Here is a 22,243-nt window from a genome sequence, read left to right as displayed (position 1 = left end):
TTGTAAAGATAGACATAGTTCATTCTGACTTCTAAATGGCTAGGGCTATTTTAGGGTAAAATTATTTTGGCATTTGTTCTTCACATGTTATTTTACCTCTCTGTATTGCTTAACAAAATTAATCAGTCCTCAGATCTGTCCTCTCAAACTTGAGGTTCTATTCTGGGAATCTTGCTGTTGGCCAGAACAAAATGTTAGCATGCATGCTTCCTTCTGGTTTGTATCTACCTCACTTCTTGGTTTAGTTTATATCTTGGTGATGATTTTTTGTTAAAAATTTTATTAATAATCTCCATGTTTAATTCTTTGTCTTTAATTTTAAAATTTCCTTTCAGATTTCTATCTGTAAAACTCTTGTCTTCTAATAACCTTCTAACAGTTGCAATGCTTCCTTTGATACTCTGTTTCTTTCCACTCCCAAAGTTGCTCTGAATTTTAATCTTAATACACATGGGGCTGCCCTTGATTTAACTTGCATCAGTTCCTTTCTTGTTTATAAATTATCAAATCATTTGTTAATCTACGTAAGTCAACACTGCTTTGTTTCTGACTGCTTTAATTGAAAGTAGGTTTCACAGCCAATAAGGAAATGTCTACAATGGACAAACTTGAAAGAAGTTTTTTAACCAACTCCTCTCAAATCCTATGTTTGCATTCTACTTATATGCATAATATTAAATAAACTTATAATAATTATAAGGATTTCTTTTTATTTCTGGCTTCACACATGTGATAACTGCATGGATTTTTTTTTTCTTTACCTGCACACTTATTTCCAGCTTTTTTATTTCAGTTAGCAGATTTTCATTGGAAATAGATCATACCAGATTTCATGTGGAAATCTGGTACCTGCCACCATTACCACAATTTTTAATGTAGAACTAAGAGATTAGCTCCCCTGTTTAACTATTACATGTCCCAAACTATTACATGTCCCCTTTTAAAAATCACATCCCATGGAATAAAATAGCAGGGTCAGAATATTTGTGAGCTTGGATTGCTGGCTTTTTATGTGTCCACTGTTTTGTTGGTTTTGTTTGTTTGTTTTTTTTTTTTAATTTAATAAATTAAATTAGTCACTGTGTAATGTAAGGAGTAGCAAAGAAGTAAGAGTAGATTGCTTCTGTGTGTACAAAAAGAAAGTTAAGTTCAGGCATGTGGGATGAAAGAAAGGAGATTGTCAGGTTCAAGCACAACTTTGGTGTTGTGAGCCCCTATCTCTCCTAACCTTTGACATTTGCATTCTTCAGCTGGTTTGAGCTTTGGAGAAAGCATTTGGATTTGCTGTCAGGCACCATGTTAAGTGTGGTCTGACATGGAGCCCTAATGACCAATGCAGTCTATGTCTACAGGAAAGACATTCCTGCTAATGCTGCTAGGAATTGAAGCATGGAACTGTTATGGGTGTTTTGTTTCTAGTTCTTGGTCAGTCAAATAATGGGCAGGGAAAATTAAAGAGTTGTTTTTTGCAGAAGTCTTTAGAATCTATTAAATTGGGTTATAGGGAGAGAAGCTAAATTAGCTTTATAAAATTAAATATGTAAACTGCTAATTCCTAATGCCCTGTATTTATTTAGCATCCTTCACACGGGAAAAAAAAAGGAAGACACTAAACAAAAAAACCCGCAACCAAACAACAACAACAAAAAATGCCAAAACAATTAGAGTGAAAAAAAATCTGGTAATTAACTATTATTTTTCACAAAACTAGTCTAATTACAAATCAGTCATGGTGAAATGAAAGGTCAATAACTACAGATGCATAATTTCTCTCTGATAGATTGCTGTTTGAAAATAGGTTTATGAAAATTATGTGATTAATTTCCTTTTATTAAACAGCATTATAAGACTTCATGTTGCATTTATCACTTTATTACTGTTACTTTTTCTCTTCAACTGAAAATTAATCCTGGATAACATCAGAATAGAACAGAAGTTCAGGTAGATGGAGGATCATTTCTTCTACTGGCATTTGTGTTGCAGGGAAGACCACAAACCTGAATCAAAATCAGAGCCTCAGTATACTGAAACTGGCAGTATCAGCCTAAGAAAACAAACCACACACTCACACCATCATCACCCTTGCTGCTAAACAACCAACCAACAGCAAAGTGCTTTTAGTCCAAGGAAACGAGAGCCATATCCAGACATATTCTTATGTTTTCTGAGCTGAAGCACTTGAGGAATGTAAGTATGTAAGTTAAACTGTGATCCAGAATGTCTTTTTCTACTTGATCCCAACCCTCAATGTGCTCTGCTGTTTTACTTTGAAATTCCCCAGGCACGAAGAGTTGTTGTCCTGAACAAATGAAGAATTTTCCCAGCCTTGGAAAAGCTGGGCAGCCTGGGGATCCAAGACCCAGGCAATCATTTGCACAAATTCCTGTAGTGTTAATGTAGCAGATGTTTTCAAACATATTCAGTGTTCACTTAATCCTGCCCTTAGGGTTGGGCTTACGACCTCATTTGGTGGGCACTACCACTTCTTGTCTTCTTGTCTAGCAGCCTGGTGGTAGGAGTACTTGGGATTGTAATGCAGTCAAAGACTATTGCCTCTTCTTCTGGAAGCTTTAAACATTTGGATCTCTTCCAGGTCTGTGTTCTACTATTAGGCAAGGCACCCTAATCTAAATTTAGAAGACAGAAAAACCTTCTTTTTGCTTCAGTATTGGCCTAGTTGATGTTGGGTTAATTGAATGAAATCCTTCTTAGGGAATATCTAGATTTTTTTAGGTAATATTTTCCTTGAAATTGGTGCCAACAGTCTTAGCTGTCTGTTCTACTTCTATAGGCAAACACTGTAAAAACTGTTCAGTCTATCTCTTGTAGTTAAAATCAGACAGGTTGTGTGGTTTGGATTTCTGTTACATACAGGTGGACTTTCCAGCGTGGCACATTTGTCCTCAACTTTCTTTGTGTGGCTTAGAGAAAAAAGAGTGTTTTTCACTGGGGAAAATAGGAGTTTGCTTTCTCTATCGAGGCTTCTGGAGAGACTGCTCATCTTAAATTCAAGATTCTTTGACTAGTGCTAGCTGCTTTGCTACTCCATTTGGAAAGATTATAAGCTTCTGTGCTGACTGACTCTGATATTCATTAGAGAACTTTCTGGGCAAACACAATCAGTGAGAGACAAAGATTTAGCCATATCATTTGAGTGCTATTAGGAAGACTGAAACAATGTTGTCTTTCAGTCACTATCTTTTGAGGGTTTTGTACAACTGTGGGTAATTCTGGGATTCTTGTTGGGAGCCAGCCAGAGAATAGGCCCCGAGCAGGTTATAAAGGGTCAGAGGTTCTCCTGAAGTGTTTTTTATAATAAATATAGCTGTGTAATCATTTGGTTAACTTGTTATTCAACCAGTGCAGAGCAGTCTTTGGCCTTAAATCCAGCTTAGCATGTTGATATGTTTCGGTTGCATAGTGCTACCAGCGAGATGACTCTCGTTTGACATATTCAGCCATTTGGAAACTTAGATGCTCAGAAACTTATTTTACGTTCAGCAGGAATGTTAGGGTGTGCAGTCATTGGAATAAATAAAATAGGTATTCAGAATTAGGAAAGAAAAGAACCTGGTCGACTTCTGGCAAGTGTTTTGGTTATCTGCAGAGTATACACCTCTTGTCAGTATAAATAGGGAGTGCCTGTATAAACATTCTTGTTTCGCCTGTTCCACATAATAGTTTCTTGTATCATATTTCTTTTGACCTCGCTATCTGAAACCAATTACAGGAGATCCATTTGGGCTGCATCTATTTTCATAAGAAGCCCAGGCAGCAGTGTTTTTCTCAGAGATGAATATCAACATCAAATATCCTTCTGAGTGCTTTGTTATTTATGTTTCAGAGAGATTTTGTAGCCTTCAGCTCTCAAGAATGTGTCACGCTGTGCTGTTTATACATTGACGATATTAATGGGCATAGATGTCATTTTTCATTTTAACGTCTCAAATGCAACAGGCTGATAGGTTAAACATTCCTGGTTTTAAAGGAAGGATATGAGTGACATCTGTTTCCTAAAAATACACATATATTTATTTTCTAAAAAACAGAGTAATGAGCTTACCATCTTTAGGTGACAGCTTTCACTTTATTAAAATGGTAAAACTTTAAAAATAATTTTGAATCACACTTAGATCAAACAGAAGGGTTTGGAATACAATATTAAAGGAAGTTATATCTCCTAGTAATATTGCCAACAAACAGCAAAGTCTACCGCAATTTATCAACTTTAATAGTGTGAGTTATATGCAATTATTTTCATTTCTGTTCTGCTTATGTTTTAGCTATGCCAAAGCTTCGTGGTAAATATTAAGAAGTACTGTTCCCAATAAATATTTTACTAGAAGACACAGTGAGTTCTGGAAACCATATGCCCGAATTTTCCTTCCTATATAGCCATTACTTAAAGCATCATAATTATTTTCATTTACGTAATTAAAATAATTTCTAATCCTCAGTTCTTTTTATTGCTTTTGTCTACATTGGATTTTTTTAATAGTTTTACTAATTTATATAATTAAGGAAAAGGTCCTACTAAATTTGAAACAAGTGTTATTGGGAACTAGATAGAATTTTGAGCGCCATAGAATCTGTTCTTTCTGCACTTAACTTGAGGTGGCACTCAACATAAATTTGATTTGTCAGATTTATGAGCATCTGTTATTTTGTCTTCATTACACTGTTTTTAGATCACGAGTTATTGTCAGAGAAATTTATAAATGATATATGGGATGGGTGTTTACTGGAAGTGTAGATGTTAAAATGTGAATTTTGTAAAATACTTTCAGGTTGTCAATTTAATTTGCAAAGATTTAATAGCAACAAATGAATTTTTAGAACTATTGTTTTACAGTCTCATGATCTACACTTATGAATAATGTCAGTAATAATGCTTTGAAATTAACAGTATTTCTGAGAGGTTGTTTACTGTGTAGCAAAATGTAAAGTTAAGCAGCACACTTGGAGAAAAAAATACTATATGATGACTGCTCTAAGAACAAAGGCTGACAGTGATTTCTCCTTATGAGTTTTAAATCATCTCTGATCTCTTGAAATTGTTTTCTGTTCTTCTTCTATCTCCTGTGTTTACAATAATCTAAACTGCCACAATAAGATCACTGAAGTATTCAGGTAGTCATCATTTATAAGACATTCTGTATTAAAAGATAAGCCTTTACTCCTTTAGAGATATCCCAACCAGCACATATGAATCAAAATAGTTTAAGTAGTAGAGCCTTTTATGCAAGCATATCCTGTTGTGCTGCCTTGCTTTTTCATGAAGTGTGACTCTTTTTGTAGTTAGCTGTCGGAAGTCATACTTTCTTAGGCTCATTCCACCGGAGTATGCTAGCCACAATTTGAAATCAGTCTAGATTAAATCTAAGCTACAGCAGGCTATGATTTTCTAATTTTCAAGTACTGTAAATGTACAGATTTACTGGATGTTTACTGGCTTGTTTTATTGTATTGATGTGAACACACTGCTGCTGAGGAAGATTAGGATTTCTGCAACTGCCAAAAATAAAAGATTATTGTGTCTATGCTTTTTTGGTTTTTTTTTTCATTTCCTCTTGCTCCAGATCTCTTCTCTCATTCTCCTGGCAGTATCATCCCAAGTGGTGAGGTTAGTTTTCCTCTGCAGTCTCATGAATTCAGGAGTGCAGTAGTTCTCTTGCTTCCCTTCAAGTTTTCCTTTTGGAGAGCACTAGACATTAAAGAATAAAAATTTGCCACATATCTTCTGTTCGTGCTTTTAGTCTGTTTTTGCTTCAGCCACTGCAAGAAGTTGGGACCAAATCCTGGTGCCCCTGAAATCAACACATACATTTAACTCTGATCTCAGGCAGAGAAATACTGTTCTTAAGGATATGCTCAAGAACTGTGAGGGCAGAAGAGATCATGCACCCAGTGGTTCCTTGATAACAAAATATTTCAAGTGCACTTTTAAATATGTTAATTTTTTGCTTATTTTTGGCAGAGAGAAGATAGTTCTGTGTGTCTCATTGCTTAGGTTCAGAGGAATGTATAGTCTTTGTGTAGCTGACCTGTAATTACTTGAGAATTTGATGAAACAATACAGGGATTGTTGTGGGAATGTCTCCAAATGTTAAAAATCTGCTCTGCAAACTTTGTACCAGGGCCTTCTATGGGGAGACAAATCAATGTTGTTAGGAGATGGTACTAGTGCATTCACTTTGTTTACTTTGGTTTTCTATGTCTGCCTGCCTTCTCAGAAAACTTGCTTGGAGCCAGACTGTAGCAGCCCTCTCTCTGTCTTTTCATAATTGATCAGGGGATGACTGCCTTCCCTGAGGGTTAAGACGTGGCAACTTTTTCTGTTTGCTCAGCATCTCAATGCAGTAGTTCAAACATTGTTCACACCAGCTGGCAGTGTAATGCCATATGCACATCTTGTCAAAGCAACTGTTGTCATGGATACTAGAAACTATCTTAAAAACCAGCTCATTTGAGTCTAATCAAAATTGTACCTTTCTTTATCAGTTGAGAATCTTTATTATTTTAGGGAACATTGATCAAATGGCATTTGTTGCAGTACATTCCATCTGCAGTAGGTTTTAATAACAGAAATAATAGTGTGATGTATTGTAAAGCTATAAATGCTATTTATTGAGCTGATTTTTCTAAGGGGAAAAAATGAGTTCTCCAGGTAGTTTCAGTGGAAATGTTTTGAATCACATTTTTTGGTTTTGCTTTTTTTTTTTTTTAATTTCCAAATACCACTTTATAACACTTGACATTTTAGAAATAATTTTATAGGGAAAAATAATACAGATTAGCACTCTTCAGGTAGGTAGAATGTTTGTTTACATTTCATATGTTTAACTGTATTTGGCTGAGTTGGAATGAAAACGTAAAATAAATGAAAACATCTTCTATTTTGATTGGTATACTGTCATCCCTGAGCCTGATCTGGTTGGTTGAGTAATAATTTCTTTGTTCTCTGATTTTCCTAAGAATGCAAATTAAAACCACTCATTTTTATTTGGCATTAAAACTGTACTCCTTTTTTTTTGTCAAAGGAGAGGTTTCTCCTTGAATTGTAAGTACAAAAAGTGTTTTTAATCTTCAATGAATATCCTTATTAATTCACTTTCAAGATAATCTGATGTTGATTTGTCAAATTTAATTACAGCTTCTGGTAACACTTGAAGTCTACTTGCTTTTACTTCAAATTGTAATACGAAAATGCAAATTGAATGATAATTTGCAAGGGAGTGGGCATTTTAGTTGAACACTCAAAGACAAGTTCCTTGTGGAAATGAGGCTATTGATGCAGTTTATGATTTTTCCTCTTCAAGCACTTCAAACAAATTAACTTTATTTCCTGCAGGATTTCATGTACATCCATAAATTCTAGTGAAGTCTTATATATGTACTTTCAGAATATTTTTTTTAATGTTTCAACTAAAAAAAAAACAACCCTGAAGTCTGAAATATAGCAAATACAAATCGAATAGGAGGGGATTTTGTTCATTCAATTGGACTTTTACCTAAAATTAGCAATGAGTAACTGATTTCTTTCCAGGAATTGGTTGAATTTATTTACTTTTTTTTTTTTTTCCTTTACTTTTAGGCACTCCAGGCAGCAAGGCAGCTGCTTTTACAGCAACAGACAAGTGGACTGAAATCTCCTAAGGGCAGTGAGAAACAGAGACCGCTGCAGGTTAGTAAAGTCTCCTTGCTTTTGGGACCTTAATGTCAGGGAAGAGTGCGGAGCTGGCTGACACGTGCGGGGTGTGTGGCAGTGCCTGTCCTCTAAGCCGTGTGTGTGCATATTCACATGCTGCTGCTTACTTCACAGGGAAAAACCAGTGCAGGACACAAAAGCCTTTTGTGGCTGTACATGCTTAAAAGGTTTGAGACTAGGTCTGAGTTCAGTTACTGTGGTACATTAATTCTTTATAGACATGTTACAGGATTGCTATGTGATTTTTATACATACATGGTTTAAGTTGTAAAAAACATGCTAAGACTGGGAGCAAAACAGTATCTGTGAAAAAACAGAGAAAAACTAAATACCTCACAGTTACTATACCTAAGTGACAGAGAAGTCTTCAGAAACTTACCAACACGAGTGCATGAAATTATGAAAGCTGCTTCTGCCATTTTGGAAAAAAACATATGTCATGAAATTTCACATTAGGATGTTGTTGGGTTTTAGATTATGAATGAGTAAACAAGAAGTTCTGCTATTGAATAGTTATTTTAAATGCATTAGTAAAAACATAAAGAGAGTTTTATTCCTAGAAAATTTTGTCAGTACGGTATTTTTATGAGGTATTAATCATTTATTCTTAATGCAGGGTTCCATATCAAATTGCGTTCTGCTGACAAAACTTGTTCTCTCTTGTATATAGACCAATATGGGTGCTTAACTGCTGAATTGCATTTTATTGCAGACAATTCTATTTTGTTCAGGAAATTAAAAAAGTATAAATCCTACCATTCTCTTCCTCACATCTATTTTTCTGGGTGTGCATTTATTCTCTCAGGACTTCCCCTGTTTTCTGATGGAGTAGGGTGTTTTTATCTCATTTTTAGTTTTTGTCATGCATAATGGAGGACCCCAGGCACTAGAATGTATTTTTTTCTCCACCAGGGAAATGTTGTGAAATTTGTTCATTTGTGCAGTTTCTGAATGTGATTCTCATTGTCTCCTTTTCTTTGTGAAACTTGGTAGAGCAGTGTTGGACGCAGCAAACAGTTCCACATTCCTGATCAGCTCTCTTCAAATACACTTTTAAGGTTTTATTTATTTGCTCAGAACCAAACAAGAATTTAGGAATATGACTAAAGAAAATGGAAAAAAGGAAAACAGGACATGATGGCATCCTGCCATACCGTAGTTGTTGTCCATTCCAGGCTAAGGCTGAGTCCTGGGACCCCCTCAACTTCCCACTCTCCACCCTTGACTTTGCTTTGTAAGTGCAAACTCAGATTTGCTTTGTATCAAATACTTTAAGCACTGAAGCCACATAAGAAGAGTAGACATAAAGGTAGAAGCTTATCAACTATGTGGGTTTTTTAAGTTTTTAAAGTGGAATTAGTGACCTTGAAGGGTTGAATCATGAAAATGATTGATTCAATGAATATTGTGAAAGTGCTTCATTCTGCTGGCTCCTCATTCTGAAAGGTAACATGGGTTGTATAAAGAGTGTACAATATCCATCTATAGCCCTATGTTCTGTCTCTGAATTGGCCAGGACCAGGCACTAAGGAAAGTATATGAAACAGGCATAAATCGTGGTATTTTCCCAGTATATGTTTTCCATGTTTTTTCTTACTTTAATCCTCCACCTTTTAAACCAACACAGTCCAGGAGCTCCTGACTTCTCTTTTCACATTCTCCACCCTTTCACAAACTTTGTTCTCAAGGTTAAAGAAGTCTGGGGGTGCACTGTTTGTGGTAGGCATTGTTGAAATGATAGAAAATGATATTTGGAGGCAAAGACAGAACCCAGAGGATGATGAGATAAGGGGAGGGAGTCTTGTGCTTTCATGCTCTTAAAACACTAACTATCGCCTGGTGTCCTTTAAATGCTAGGGCTTGATGTGTTGGTGCTGTATCACTTGTTTCCCAGGAGGCATCAGCATCTCGTGAGTCACACTTGAGAGGCAGGAAGAAGAAAATAAAGCAAATAATTTTATTTTCAGAAACTGTTACATGCTCCCTAAAGTCTAGATTATTGCTTATTTTCCAACTTTTTCTTTCATCATCAGTGTGTACATAGTGTCTCTTACTGGCCTTGAACACTTCATTTGGTTCATTTTTAAAGGAGAGGAAAAATGGAATTTGCTCCCAGACTTTGGTTTTATGTATCAAATACCATGTAAATTCAGGTATGAGCACAAGCTACATTTTAGTTTTCTTTTTTAGTGAAAAGAATGTATAAAGGTTTTGGAAATGAGTCTTTTGAGCTTTTCTACTTCTGTCTCTTACTGTTCATTGTTCATCATGTAGTGGGAACTCACATTTTGATCACCATGTTGCCTGTTTGACCAAATACTGTCATAAAATTGTATAGCACTATTATTTTCTTATGGCAAATTTAGCGAATAAACTTAATTTAGCGATAACTTTAGCGAAAATCTTCTAGCAGTAGAAATTGCTAAATTTGTATAAGCTTTATAAGACAAAATTGAAGGTTATAAGGCAAAAATACTTGTACTTGTGTTTGTGATTGAGAAAACAGACTTCTCCTAATACTTTAAAGTACTTTTAAATTAGTGCATATCTAATTTCCTCCATTTCAGAGCAATTTACTAATCTGGCAACTGTGGATATGTTAGATAGATTTATAAATCTAGTAAAAATGCCATAAAACCTTTAAAATTAGCTCATACATCTGCAAGCATATGTGGCTGTTAGGTAAGCCTTGCCATGCATCTTGTGCTCTGTAGTTTGATGTAAAATATTCTATTGTTCCATGAGACAAAGAGGAAAAAAACTAGTATTTATTTTAGTGGCCATATTTTTGGGGAGGAAAGTAGCATATGGTGTTTTTCTGTATGTTCTCTTTGTTGTTTCATAATGCATCAAGTATTTTAGTGACTTACAGCACCTACTAGCTAATCAGCAAGTTGAAAGCTGATTGAAGAAACCTTCAACTTTGCAAAAAGAGGGTGTTGGGTAAGTTGTCATGTTCTACTGTGGTTTACTGAGGGGATGGCTTTAGGGGAACTGCTGAAGTTTTCCTAGAATAATTTGAGTGTCTTTTGTAAACTCATGAAAAGCCTTTACAGATGTACCACTAGCTATGTGATCTATTGAAAAGTGCAGAAGTTTTTGTTTTAGTTTCTAGTGCAAAAATTACATTTAACTAGTAGTTATCCTGTATTTTCAGGGACAGGAGGTTTATATTTAGATTGCGAGTTAAAAGAATACCTGCAAAAATTGCCGTTTGAGATAGACGCTTGTCTTGATCTACTATTACTTTCATTTACATTTGTCTGGGTTTCACACTGCAGATGGCATAACCATTAGCATGTCTTATGTAAAACAGAAGAAGAAAAACATCCCTTTTGACAAGCTTGAGTACCAATTGTGGTAGTGATTTTACTTTCATGTATAGATATCTGAATAAATGTATTTGAAACATGTTTATATATGCCATTCATTACACTGATGCACCAATTGAATGGACCCAATCAGTACGTACATTGATTAATGACATATTGCAAAATAGCTATGGAGGGTTTGTGATCAGAGTTGAGGGTAATGTTAACCTGATATGATGAGATAATAGCATTTACTATTTTACTGTGCATCCAGTAAAATATTGCTGTAGTAAGATTAAGATTTTTGTAGCGCCATTTTTTGTTTCAGAATATTTTTCTTTTCTGTAGAATTGGTTATAATGGTAATCCACAGTGAAGCTTACTAATTGCTTTCAAGGATTTCTCTCCTTATCACCAAATTTCCATAGTAGGCATAACAGGAAAAAAAGGTCACCTTGGCTCTTAGAACATGTAGTTCTTTTCCTAGGGCAGAAGGTCACTGTCCTTAGAGCCACTGAAGACCATGGTATCATCTAGCATGAGTTTTAATACTGGCAGCTTTATTTTCATGTAACATTTCATTTAATTTCATTCATTTGTATCACATGTAACATTTCATTTCATTATTTTCATGAGCAACAGTTGGGGTTCTTCAAGAACTGTGAGAGCACAAGCATAACCCAAAGGTAAATGCTGTCAATTTTCTGCCATTGGTGGTATTCATGTACAGCATTGCAATTATTTCCCTTCCAGGTAGGCAGACTCTATGCTTAGATTAATCTGTCCATGATACACATACTGTTATTGTCTGCATAGGATGGTGATATGCACAGTTATAATTCCATTTGTTTGCCTAGTTGTTTCTATTCCCAGTAATTTCTCTAAAGGAGTAGTTTTTTTTCACAGTCAGACTGTGAATGCTATGTCAATGAGAATAAATAGATAATTATCTTCAGCCCCATAGTTTAATATATCTACAATGAATTGGTCATATATTTTTTCCTTCAGGCTAGGTGATTTATTGTTTCAACATCAGTACAAATGCATTCTATAAGAGGATGGCATGTCATGAAATCATGACTCCTGGAATCAAAGGGTTAAGCTCAGTGTGTACCAAGCCAGTTGTATAAATATCATGCTGTATGGAGTGTTGAGTTGTTATCGTAAGCTTTGTTTATTTAGCATAAGCACTTCACTGAAGTTTAATAATTTGATAAAATTTGGGAAATATATACACTTAAGTTTAATTACTTAATTTTTATTTCATTGGTGAATACCATCAGAAGAACCAGTTTTTTAAAAGACACTAAAAATGCAAAAATTTAGCATGAAAAGATATTCACAGTCTCTTTTAACCCACTCTCCTTGCTTCACTCTTTTCTAGTTTGGTCATCTCCCTTTGGATCTTCATATGGGCCTGAGTTTAAAATTCATTGCACATAATAAATAAGCAAACATATCATTAATATTGTAACCTTTAGTTACTTTTTTTAAACATATTTAAGGACTTGATGAGAGATGAGAAATAGGGAATGTGGGAAAAAAAGAAGCAAACCCCACTGCTTTTAAATTATATCCTCTGATTTAATGCACTTTGACTTCAACCGTGCATGCTTAATATCAGTCAAAAAGTGCCATTTTAAAAACAGAAAAAAAATGTTATGGTTGGAACTTAGAGAATTTTCCTTGCATTACATTGAACAGAAATAGAAATAAATCTAACTGGTTTAAAACTCTTTTTTCATAAACTGCATGTTACATATTTCTGTTTATCTAATGCATGCTGCTAAGCATAAGTAGGAGGATTTTGTACATGGTAGAAAACACTGATATAGAAAGATTCAAACGCATAATATGTAGTGTAAGAGGAGAGTAGTGATAAACAGTCTTCCTCCCTCTCGAGTATAATTCTAGAGGAAATGTGTGGCCTACATATAAGCAAACATTGAGGCTTGGGGTAAATTAAATTTGGAAGATAGCTGCTGGAAAATCATAAGTCCCATTTTCCCTTGTAAGTCTGTTCGGAGGAATATGCATTTATCCTCTGACGTGCAGAAATTTGCATCGGTAATACCCACTCTAAAGACAAGGATAACCCCAAGAGATGGAAAGAAGGCAAGGAGTTATTTTTACGTAAGGTGTAGGGGGAAGGGAAAGGAGAAATATCCATGTTCAAGCTTATATGGTGTAGAAAACAGGAGTTCTATTAAGGAAGAGGTATAAATACAATAATAAAGGAAAAAACTCAAGACATTGTTTCTTTCATTTACAGTGGAAGTGTCAGTGTCGCAAACTTGCTGGGAAGTTCTTACTTACATAGATAGAACTTGCTCCAAAGACTTACATCCTGTCCTTGACAAGCTTTTCTACTCATGAAAACTCATATTTTGCATCATGTTGCTGTAAAACCTTCTAATAACAGATTCAGTTTAAATCACATTTTAATCTGAAAACTTCCAGTATTAAAAAAATACATCTACTAAGAAAGTGGCACTAGTTAGTATGGTTTGCTTTTTAGTTTAAAGTATATCTGCATCACCTTGAGGTGTTATCTCTTATTGTCATTTTCAGGAGTATAAATAATTCCAGCTAACCTTATGTGTCACCTTTGTAATATGGGAAAATTTTAAGTAGCACTTTTCTAACAGAATTTAGCACATAATAGATTTATCTGTATCTAATGGAAACAAAAAACCCACAAACAACTAGGTGATGCAGAGATCACCTCTTTATCCTGACAACATACTTGTAATATTATAAAATATTTTAGATTCAGAGGAAAGTATTATACAAGTTCTGTTTACAGGTACCGAACATGCAGAATACTAATTAGGATTATTATGTGATCAGCGACTTCAAGAGGCATTTTAATGTTGAACACATGTCTGTGCAGAATCTGATGTGTCAATCTGTTACTATGACTGTCCAGGAATTATCACCTGCGTCAATGGAATGTCTTTCCTTTCCCCTTTCTCTTTTGTTGATTCTGGTACTTCTGGAGAACTAGGAGTAGAGGGAGAACACACAGTCCAGTTCTTCATTCAGATTCAGAAGGACGAACCTTCAGAGACACTGTCTAGGTCTTTTCAGAGCAGCTTTTATATGGCTCACCAGCAAACTCATCCTTCCCCCACAGTAGAATGTGCAGCCTGTCTGACACCAGGAAATAATGCTGTGTATGGGATGAGTGGACTTTTTTTTATATTCTGAACTATAGGAATCCCCAAGGACTACTGAGAAGTTGATTTGCCTTCTTGAGCAGCTGGAAAGCTCTGTCCTCCTGATGTCCCTCCCAGCACAGCCAGCACGCATGGCTGTGACTGCTCCACTTGGGGCTGTGTGAGTGGTCCCACTGCAGAGCTGTGAGGTGGAGGCTCCCTTGAGCCACTTCTCCAGGCTCTTGCAACAGGTTGGATCAGCCTGATTTTCTTACCAGCTGGCTCATTGCCCAGAAAAGCTCATGAAGAGCTGAAAGTGTGAATGGTTCCCCACTCAGTGTGCAGCTCTATTAATGGGTCTGCTCCCAGGCAGGGCCCTAATTATGCCAGTTTAGGATCACACCACTCAAGCAAGGCTCTCCTGATACTCTTGAATTTGAAAAACACATTAGTGTACGTCAATTTAGAAATTACTAAAGCAGGAAAAGCAACTAAACAAAATATTCTATGAATGCTCTAGATGGGGGATAGATATTTCAGAGCTGTTTCTAGTTAATTTGTCATTAAGGAAAGTCCCACCCACCCCACCCCCCCAGCCAAAGGTTTTTCTTTCATCAGGGAATTATAAAGTCAAGAAAATTTTTGGACAAAACAAAAGTTCTGTGACTAAACAATGAAGGTTTTTCAGTTAATAGTAGCATATGCAACTTTACACGTGAAATTTCAGTTTCTGTCCCTGACCACTCATGGCATTCCTTGAGCTGTTTTCTTAACATACTTTTCAGATTAATTTTGCTTTGTGAATTGAATTCTTTTCTTGACATATGCTAATTGTTAGACATTATTTTATGATGTCATGTTTTTCCAGTTGCTTTACCAAGCAAGCTGACTGGGGATGTGAGGAGCCAGCTAATCAGGAATCTGAATGTATGCCAAGATCAACATAGGTGTTAATTTTAGTTTGCCATCACTTGGGATGTATACATTGTAAGGATGTAAGGCTGTGTTAAAAAGTGTTAAAATGATCCCAGTGATCACACAGTATGCACTAATGCTACAGAAGAAAAGCATGTGTCCTGATGAAAAAGTAATCACACAGTCTGGTGGAAAAGCGTATCAGCCCATCCTGTTGTGGAAGGAGGTTAACAATTGCCACTTTGATGTTCTAGGTCATTTTATGCCTTCTTATGCTTCTAATATTTTCTTGAGATGAAGATGAAGGTCTTATGGAATGGAATTAATGGTGAAAAATTTACTAAACACTACTTCAGTGCTTTACTACTTGATTATGTGAAACTTTGAAAAGCAATTGTATAATAATAATATATACAAAAGGAACTGTACAGTGTTTCAGCAACATCGATATGCTTCAAGGATCTTACCAAGAACTTGAAGTATAAATGAAGAATGACATTTTTCCACAAGTATTCACAGTAAATCCATTTGTTCAATAAATGTACTTTCTGTCTAATAGGAAAGACAGCTTCCACAGTATTGAGGAGGACAATACAGTAACCCAACACATGAGAAAAAAAATATCAAAATCAACTCTGCACTGGCAGAAGTGATTCCTAAATTGATGCTGCTGTAATTTAGTGTGCAGATATCTATGGATATTGATTCTTAGGAATAATCAAATTTCCAAATTCAAGTAACATATTTCTTAATAGAAGATTTAGGGTGAAATCATAGGCAAAACAATGTATATTTCTGTTTTAAGAACAGAGTAGGGTACCATGAAAATGCTCACTTTAAGAGCATAGTATCTGAAGGGGAATTTTAATAATGCAAATTCAGAGGAAAATTATGATTGATGTTGCTGTATGCAGAAAAATATCTCTTGATTAGAAATGGCTGAAACCATACTATGAGTAAGGAAGAAAAAATGCCAAACTCTACGCCTTCTGTAGTAAGAGGGGGCATTTACTTCACCCATGAAAAACAAAATAGGCAGATAGGATTTACAGGAGGGCTGGGCTGTTGCACAGGATTAATATCTTTCAAAATTTAATTTAGCAAGTAAATTCTAATATATGTTAGAAAATACAGCAAAAAATATGGTCATTTGCTTAAGAACTGATAAATTTTTTTTTTAGTCTTATGTCTATCAGCTAAATGAAAAAGGAAGAGAGCAGTTCAGTGTTTTGGTTACTGTATGATCATGAATGACCAGAGATAAAACATAGGTAAGAAAAATAAGATATTATCTTAAATTTAAGACCATGTTTCCAATTAAAATAGGGAAATATTAAGTTTCAGTTTTAAAAGAGATCTTTGAGATATCATCAGGAATAATGGAGATATGAAATCCACCTAGTTCCTAGTGTCTTATTGGTATATTAGAAATGTACTCCATATAGGTTCTGCTGAAAGATTCAGGATTCTCGTACTGATGCCCTGAATATCCAGGGGTGAAGGTATCTCACTGTTCTGACTGTGACTGATAGCTTGGCATGCTTGCTGTATACCTACAGTGAGGCTGTGTAAATTCTGGATACATTTTTATGCTGTAAAAGTACTAGAAAGTTTCCTGCAGAAATGGTGACTACAGGCTGAAACATTAGGATTGCTCTGTGAAATTTGAGTCAAAAAGGAAACTTTAGGAGTGAAGAAATATTTGTCATATTTCTTTAAAAGAGTTTTAAATATGGTAACATGCAACTAAGGTAAGCATGAATGAACTATGGAAAATAAAGTTTTTCACTATGCAGAGAAAAGAGTTCTGGAACAATGTTCTAGTAGAAGCACTGGAACCAATAGCTACCACCCATACATTTTGCCTGCTTAAAGTTACAGCTTGGCAACTTAGAAGGGGATTTACGTGATTTGAATTAGAGTATTAAAACAAACTAAAACTCAGAAAATCTCTTCTAGTTCTGAAGTGTTGTGGTATTCTTTGTTGTTGCCATTTTCTTAAAAAAGGTAAAGACTCATTGAAGATATTCTAAAGGGATTTTAATGGCTTAAAGTTTCAGAATTTACCTAAAGCACCCCAGAGAAAATGATAGTTTATTGTTTTTCAGAAATAATTTTTATTTTCTGCATATTTACATCCTCTTGCATGAATAGAAAAGACTAAAGACTAGATAATAACTGACATTTAGTAAAATTCAGGTAGCATTCTAAAAATCCACACCATGACATCTCTTAAAATTCACTTTCAGTGAATGAAAATGAAAGATAAACTACCTGAATCCATTTCAGATATTTTAATCCTCATTTGTTGGATTACAATAAAGCAATTCTGTGAGCACAATCTAAGTAGCTGTAGCTTTCCCATAATTAATATGTTCAAGACTTTCTCAGGCTGTTAGATACAAAAATTTATTGACTTCATAATTACCAGTAAAAATTCTAAGGAATACCACCAAATTAATAAATATGGACATTTTTAATAGGAAGGCATTGATTCTAAAAGAAGTATGCTTTTTTGGGCAACAAGTACACTGAAACAAGAGACAGAATTTACTAAAAACCCAACCGATTTGTAAAATATTTTTTCTTCCAAAAATACCCACTTTCAGAATGTTTTAGAGTGTTTATAGTGTTGAGCTTATTGTCTCATAGTACCTGAAAATAAAATTGATTAGTCTAACAACCCCCTTATGAGATCATTATTATTGTGACCATTTTAAGGTCTTGCATATACTATGCCCCAGTGAGTCTCAGCGTCAAGATTAAGAGAGGAGACTCTTTTCCATATTAAGAAAAGTCATGCTAATTTAGAATCCAAAAAATAGTTTAGTCTAGAAATGTTTAGGTTTTTTTTTTTCCTGGGTGGGGAATACTTGGTTAGAGTTCTTTGAGTGAGTATTCAGCCGTTGTAATTGGGCTGGGGGGTAATGTAATATTCCAGCCATACCTCTAGAAGCAAATAATTATAACTTTGTATATTATTCTTTAGAATATTTTTAGTTAGGAAACTTAAGTGCAATTGTATGAGCCTTAATAGCTTTAATAATAGTGTCCATAGAGATGTGTCACCAGCTGTTAAGACTGCTTTTCTAATCCTCTGGGGTTTTGGTAACATTGCAAAGGTAAATTGTAGTAGTGAAACATGCCAATTGATTATAGGGGTTGGATTTTCAAGATAAAATATTTATCTAAATTTGTTTGATTTGTTGGATATTTTTGGTTTTTTGATTATAAACATAGTACGTTGCTAGAAGTGCTTTTAGGAATGTTTGAATAGAGTAATGGCATCATACTTAAAATAAGTTCCAGTGTAATAAAAACCCACAAAATTATTTGATAATACTTTATTATATTTGGACTCAACTTTTTAAAGTGAAAACTCCAAGTAATTTTAGTGATAGCTGTATTAGGACCCCTTCTTGTAGTTTAGGTGAGATCTAACACATCAGAGATGCTGTTGTACCACATGATTTACACAAAAATTGGTTCTCAATTAAACCTCTGTGAATGGCAAAGATTTTAGGAGGGACTCATAAGCAGAATCCTTTTTCAGAGAAGAATCCTTGTTATTTAAGTCACTTTTCCCTCCCCTGTAAAACTGTCAACAGAAATTCTAAAAAGATTTTGAAAACCTTTGTTTCACCCTGCAGATCATTTTATATTTTTCTTGTCTTTTCCTTGGTGTTTACACATCATTAGAACAGAGCCTTTGGAATGGTGCCACAAAAATGATGAATATATTGTTCTTCCTCTCTTCATTCTGGGACATTTATTGTTGTGATTTTCATTTCATTACATATAAACTTTATGGTTTCACTATTAATTACTAGTTTTAAATGTGTTTTACACAAGAAGGGTATCTTTTATGGAATGATAATTCATTTGCTTTCTCTCTTAGAGAAAAAAGAGTGAGAAACTGTTAGTTTTGACAAATACTGGTCTAGACACTTGGCTAGACTAGCAGTCCATGATCAAATATCCACTGGTTTTAAACTTAAAATGCATTAGATTTCATCTCCAGTATTGATCTCATTGTTAGGATGAAACTTTTATTTTCATCTTACTATTGTAGATGCAAAAGCTTTGCGTTAGAGATTTGGGTCTACTTGTATTATTAACTGTACAAAATTTTAATGTGGATCAGATACCCAGAGAGCATTCAGTGCATTCAGGCACTACTAACAGAGTGCAAGGAGGGAAGAGGAGCCACAGAGACCCACAGAGGCATGCATCATTGACATACCTATTTAAGTGGGACTGAACAGCAGGCAGCTAGCTTATGTCTGACTGTATTTCATGCCCAACTGTGTGAGCACAAGGAGTAGGTATATATTATTCACATTTCTAAGGGAATACCAAAATCTGTTGGCTCAAGTTTTGAATATTCCTTGGTAAAGGAAAAGGAGATATGATCCATACAGAGCTGAAAGTATCTCTGCTCTTTTATCATCCCTCCAGCTCTTGTAGTTCTTCTGAGGGTCCACAGGATCTAATTGTTCTCTATTTTGTGGAGTAAAAGACATGAAATCAAGCTGAAAGGATGATGTAGGTTTTCAAGCAACATGTATCCAAGTTTGGGAACACATCTCAATATTTGTCTGCCACCGTGCTTGTTCTCTTTGGGCACTGTGTTGACCACTGTTAAAAACAGCCCAGTGGGCTAAAGGATAATTTTGTGTCATTCAGTTTGCCATTTTTCTGTCTTTCCAAGCAACATCTAGAAGCCAATATGTTTTTCTTCTGATGATGTGCTTTTGACAATTCAAGTGAACTTGACTTCCCTCCATGAACAGTCTGGTTTCACTGGCAAACTTCATATTTCACAAGTCATAGTCCGTTGGACTTCTCAGAGCTGCTTTTAGTCATGCTTTTCAGAGGAAAACCCCTAAAAATATCAAACCTTTCCCAGTTCAGCCTCTTAATGAACAATTCTCTTTGTGACCCAAAGCTGACATCAGGATGATGCAGTATGCATTTTACTAGCTGTAACTACTGTCCATGGTGGTAAAAACATTGGATTAATACGATTAAGCTCAAGGAAAATAGTTGGGCCTTCAAATGATTTCAAGCAACATAGCCACTTTCCAACACCACAGAGAGAATTAGATGCTCAATGTCTGTCATGCTCTGAAAGTGATTAAAAAGGAGCCTTTGAAAAGAGAAAGGTACTACCTCAATTCCATTGGAAGTTCCATGGCACTTCCATGACTTTGTATCTATGTTACGGCTTTGGCCATGCAGGCAGTGAAGCCCAGACCTTCAGATTCCTGGTCCTACATACAGGACTTCAGTGTCTCTTCCACCATAAGGAAAAGGGATCTTCCCTTTTATGTCTTCAGTTCCCATACAGATAACCCAGTCAATAAAAAAGGAGAGAAATGGTGCCTGCATTCCTTAGAAGTGAGGGAAGCATTTAAAAAACCTCTACAACACAATTCTTAAGGTAGTTTCCATTCTTTTGATGTGTCAGTCTATCATCTACTGTTCAGTTGGTGAAAACAACTATGAAACACAGTATCAAGGTAAGTTATAACCTAATTTTAACTTTATTGCAGGGTACAGTTCACATATAATCTCACATAAATTGCTGCTATGAAAATAGGCAAAATGAAATTCTGTTATTGTCTGTCCTGTTCTGAAATAAGCTGAATTTCAATTTTGTAGAAGTTAAATAAGTACTAAAAGAATGTGACAGAGTAACTTAGTGGCAGAACAGAGACTTAGCTTGAGAGAATATTTATGTCAATATGAAATTGAGGCATTTTTGTTGTATTTCAGGTACTTTGCTTGTTTCTGGGTATACTGCTTTCCTAATTAAAACATCAGGTATACATTTAAAAGCTATTTGTTCAGTGTAAATCTTCACTATGTTTGGTGTCACAGAGAGCAATTTTATCCCCTCTGATTTTCTTATGGGTCTGAAAAAAACAGCAATGAAATTGTAGTAGGAGGTGGTGGCAATTAAAAAAAATATTTTGTGTTTTTGTTTTCCTAAGATCAGTGTCTATGTTTCTACTCTCTGAGAGATCCAAGAGAGACAAAAGTACTTGATATGGTTATGATAAAATGGCTCACCTTAAGTGTAAGACATATATGAAAGATTAGGGTATGATCTTACACCTAGGAGGCCATTTATGATTTACATCTCTGACATTGAGGCTAATTTTAGATAAAAGATTGTGCTAGTTTTTCTGCTGATCAACTCCCCCTAGTGTAGTCATCCATCCCACACTTCCTTTGATGAGTGTTTATCATTGTGAAAAAATATGAAGGGAACTGAACACTTCCTCAGGAAGAGTGGCTGCTTTTATACCCCTCATGCAAAAGTGTGTGTACCAAACTCCACAGTGATTGCTTTCAAGAATTTTTAGAGTTTTAAAATCACAGTACAGTTTTGCATTTGAAATGAGGATAGATGAACAAATTGATGTAGGTATCATGTTGTGTCATTTGATGTTCGTATCAGGTTTTTTAATTTAGTGTTAAAAGATTTGCAATATATTTGGCATGTTATCTAGCTTCCATGTTATTACATTGGTAGAATTATTTTAATATATTTATATTTAAATTTAAAAGACATTGTGTGATTTTTGATTTTATTATTTGTTCTTTAGCAGAACCTTGATTTTTAGTAGTGTTTAACATCAGTTGGTGCTTTTCTTCCCAACATGGGTATTAAGGATGTGCAAACATTGGTTTAATGTGCACAAGCTGTTTAACTTTGATCTTTCTTATTTTCTTTTGTAAGTTTTATCTGACACATATGGTGCCTCAAGATGTAAATATTAGTTGACACGTCTGGTTGGGTAGGACTACAGCATATAGTGAATGCTTCCATTTTCTTCCACTACATCAGCACAGAGAGTTTCTGAGTTATTTGACTCAACGTCAGGGATGTTTCTTAGTATTCTTAAAACCATGCTCAGCAAAGGCCGATGCAGTGTCTCATCCAGTCAACCTATAAATAATGGTAAAATATGGAATTTGTTTTATTTCTTTCTAGCCTGGAGAGGTTAAGTACTCAGTGAGAAAAAGGAATAGGAAGAAATTTCCCAGTCCAGCATCCTGCTAAGTCACCTCGAAAGTACCAGACATCAGCATCAAAATAAATTGTTCCCAGGAATTAGGCAGCATGGCCTCTGCTTCACATT

General features: G+C 35.1%; 1 protein-coding gene across 1 annotated transcript in view; it reads left to right on the top strand.

Moving 5' to 3' along the window:
* Positions 1-22,243, top strand: part of FOXP2 (forkhead box P2) — a 405,297-nt gene that overhangs the window by 274,757 nt on the left and 108,297 nt on the right. Inside the window, exon 5 of the mRNA XM_036400898.2 lies at positions 7,595-7,684. Within this exon, the coding sequence (XP_036256791.1) occupies positions 7,595-7,684 (90 nt within the window). The remainder of the gene's footprint in view (positions 1-7,594; positions 7,685-22,243) is intronic.

The sequence above is a fragment of the Molothrus ater genome, chromosome 5, assembly GCF_012460135.2.
Source record: "Molothrus ater isolate BHLD 08-10-18 breed brown headed cowbird chromosome 5, BPBGC_Mater_1.1, whole genome shotgun sequence".
NCBI lineage: Eukaryota > Metazoa > Chordata > Aves > Passeriformes > Icteridae > Molothrus > Molothrus ater.
The sequence above is the reverse complement of the archived record's forward strand: the minus strand, read 5'-3'. Positions and strand labels throughout refer to the sequence as shown.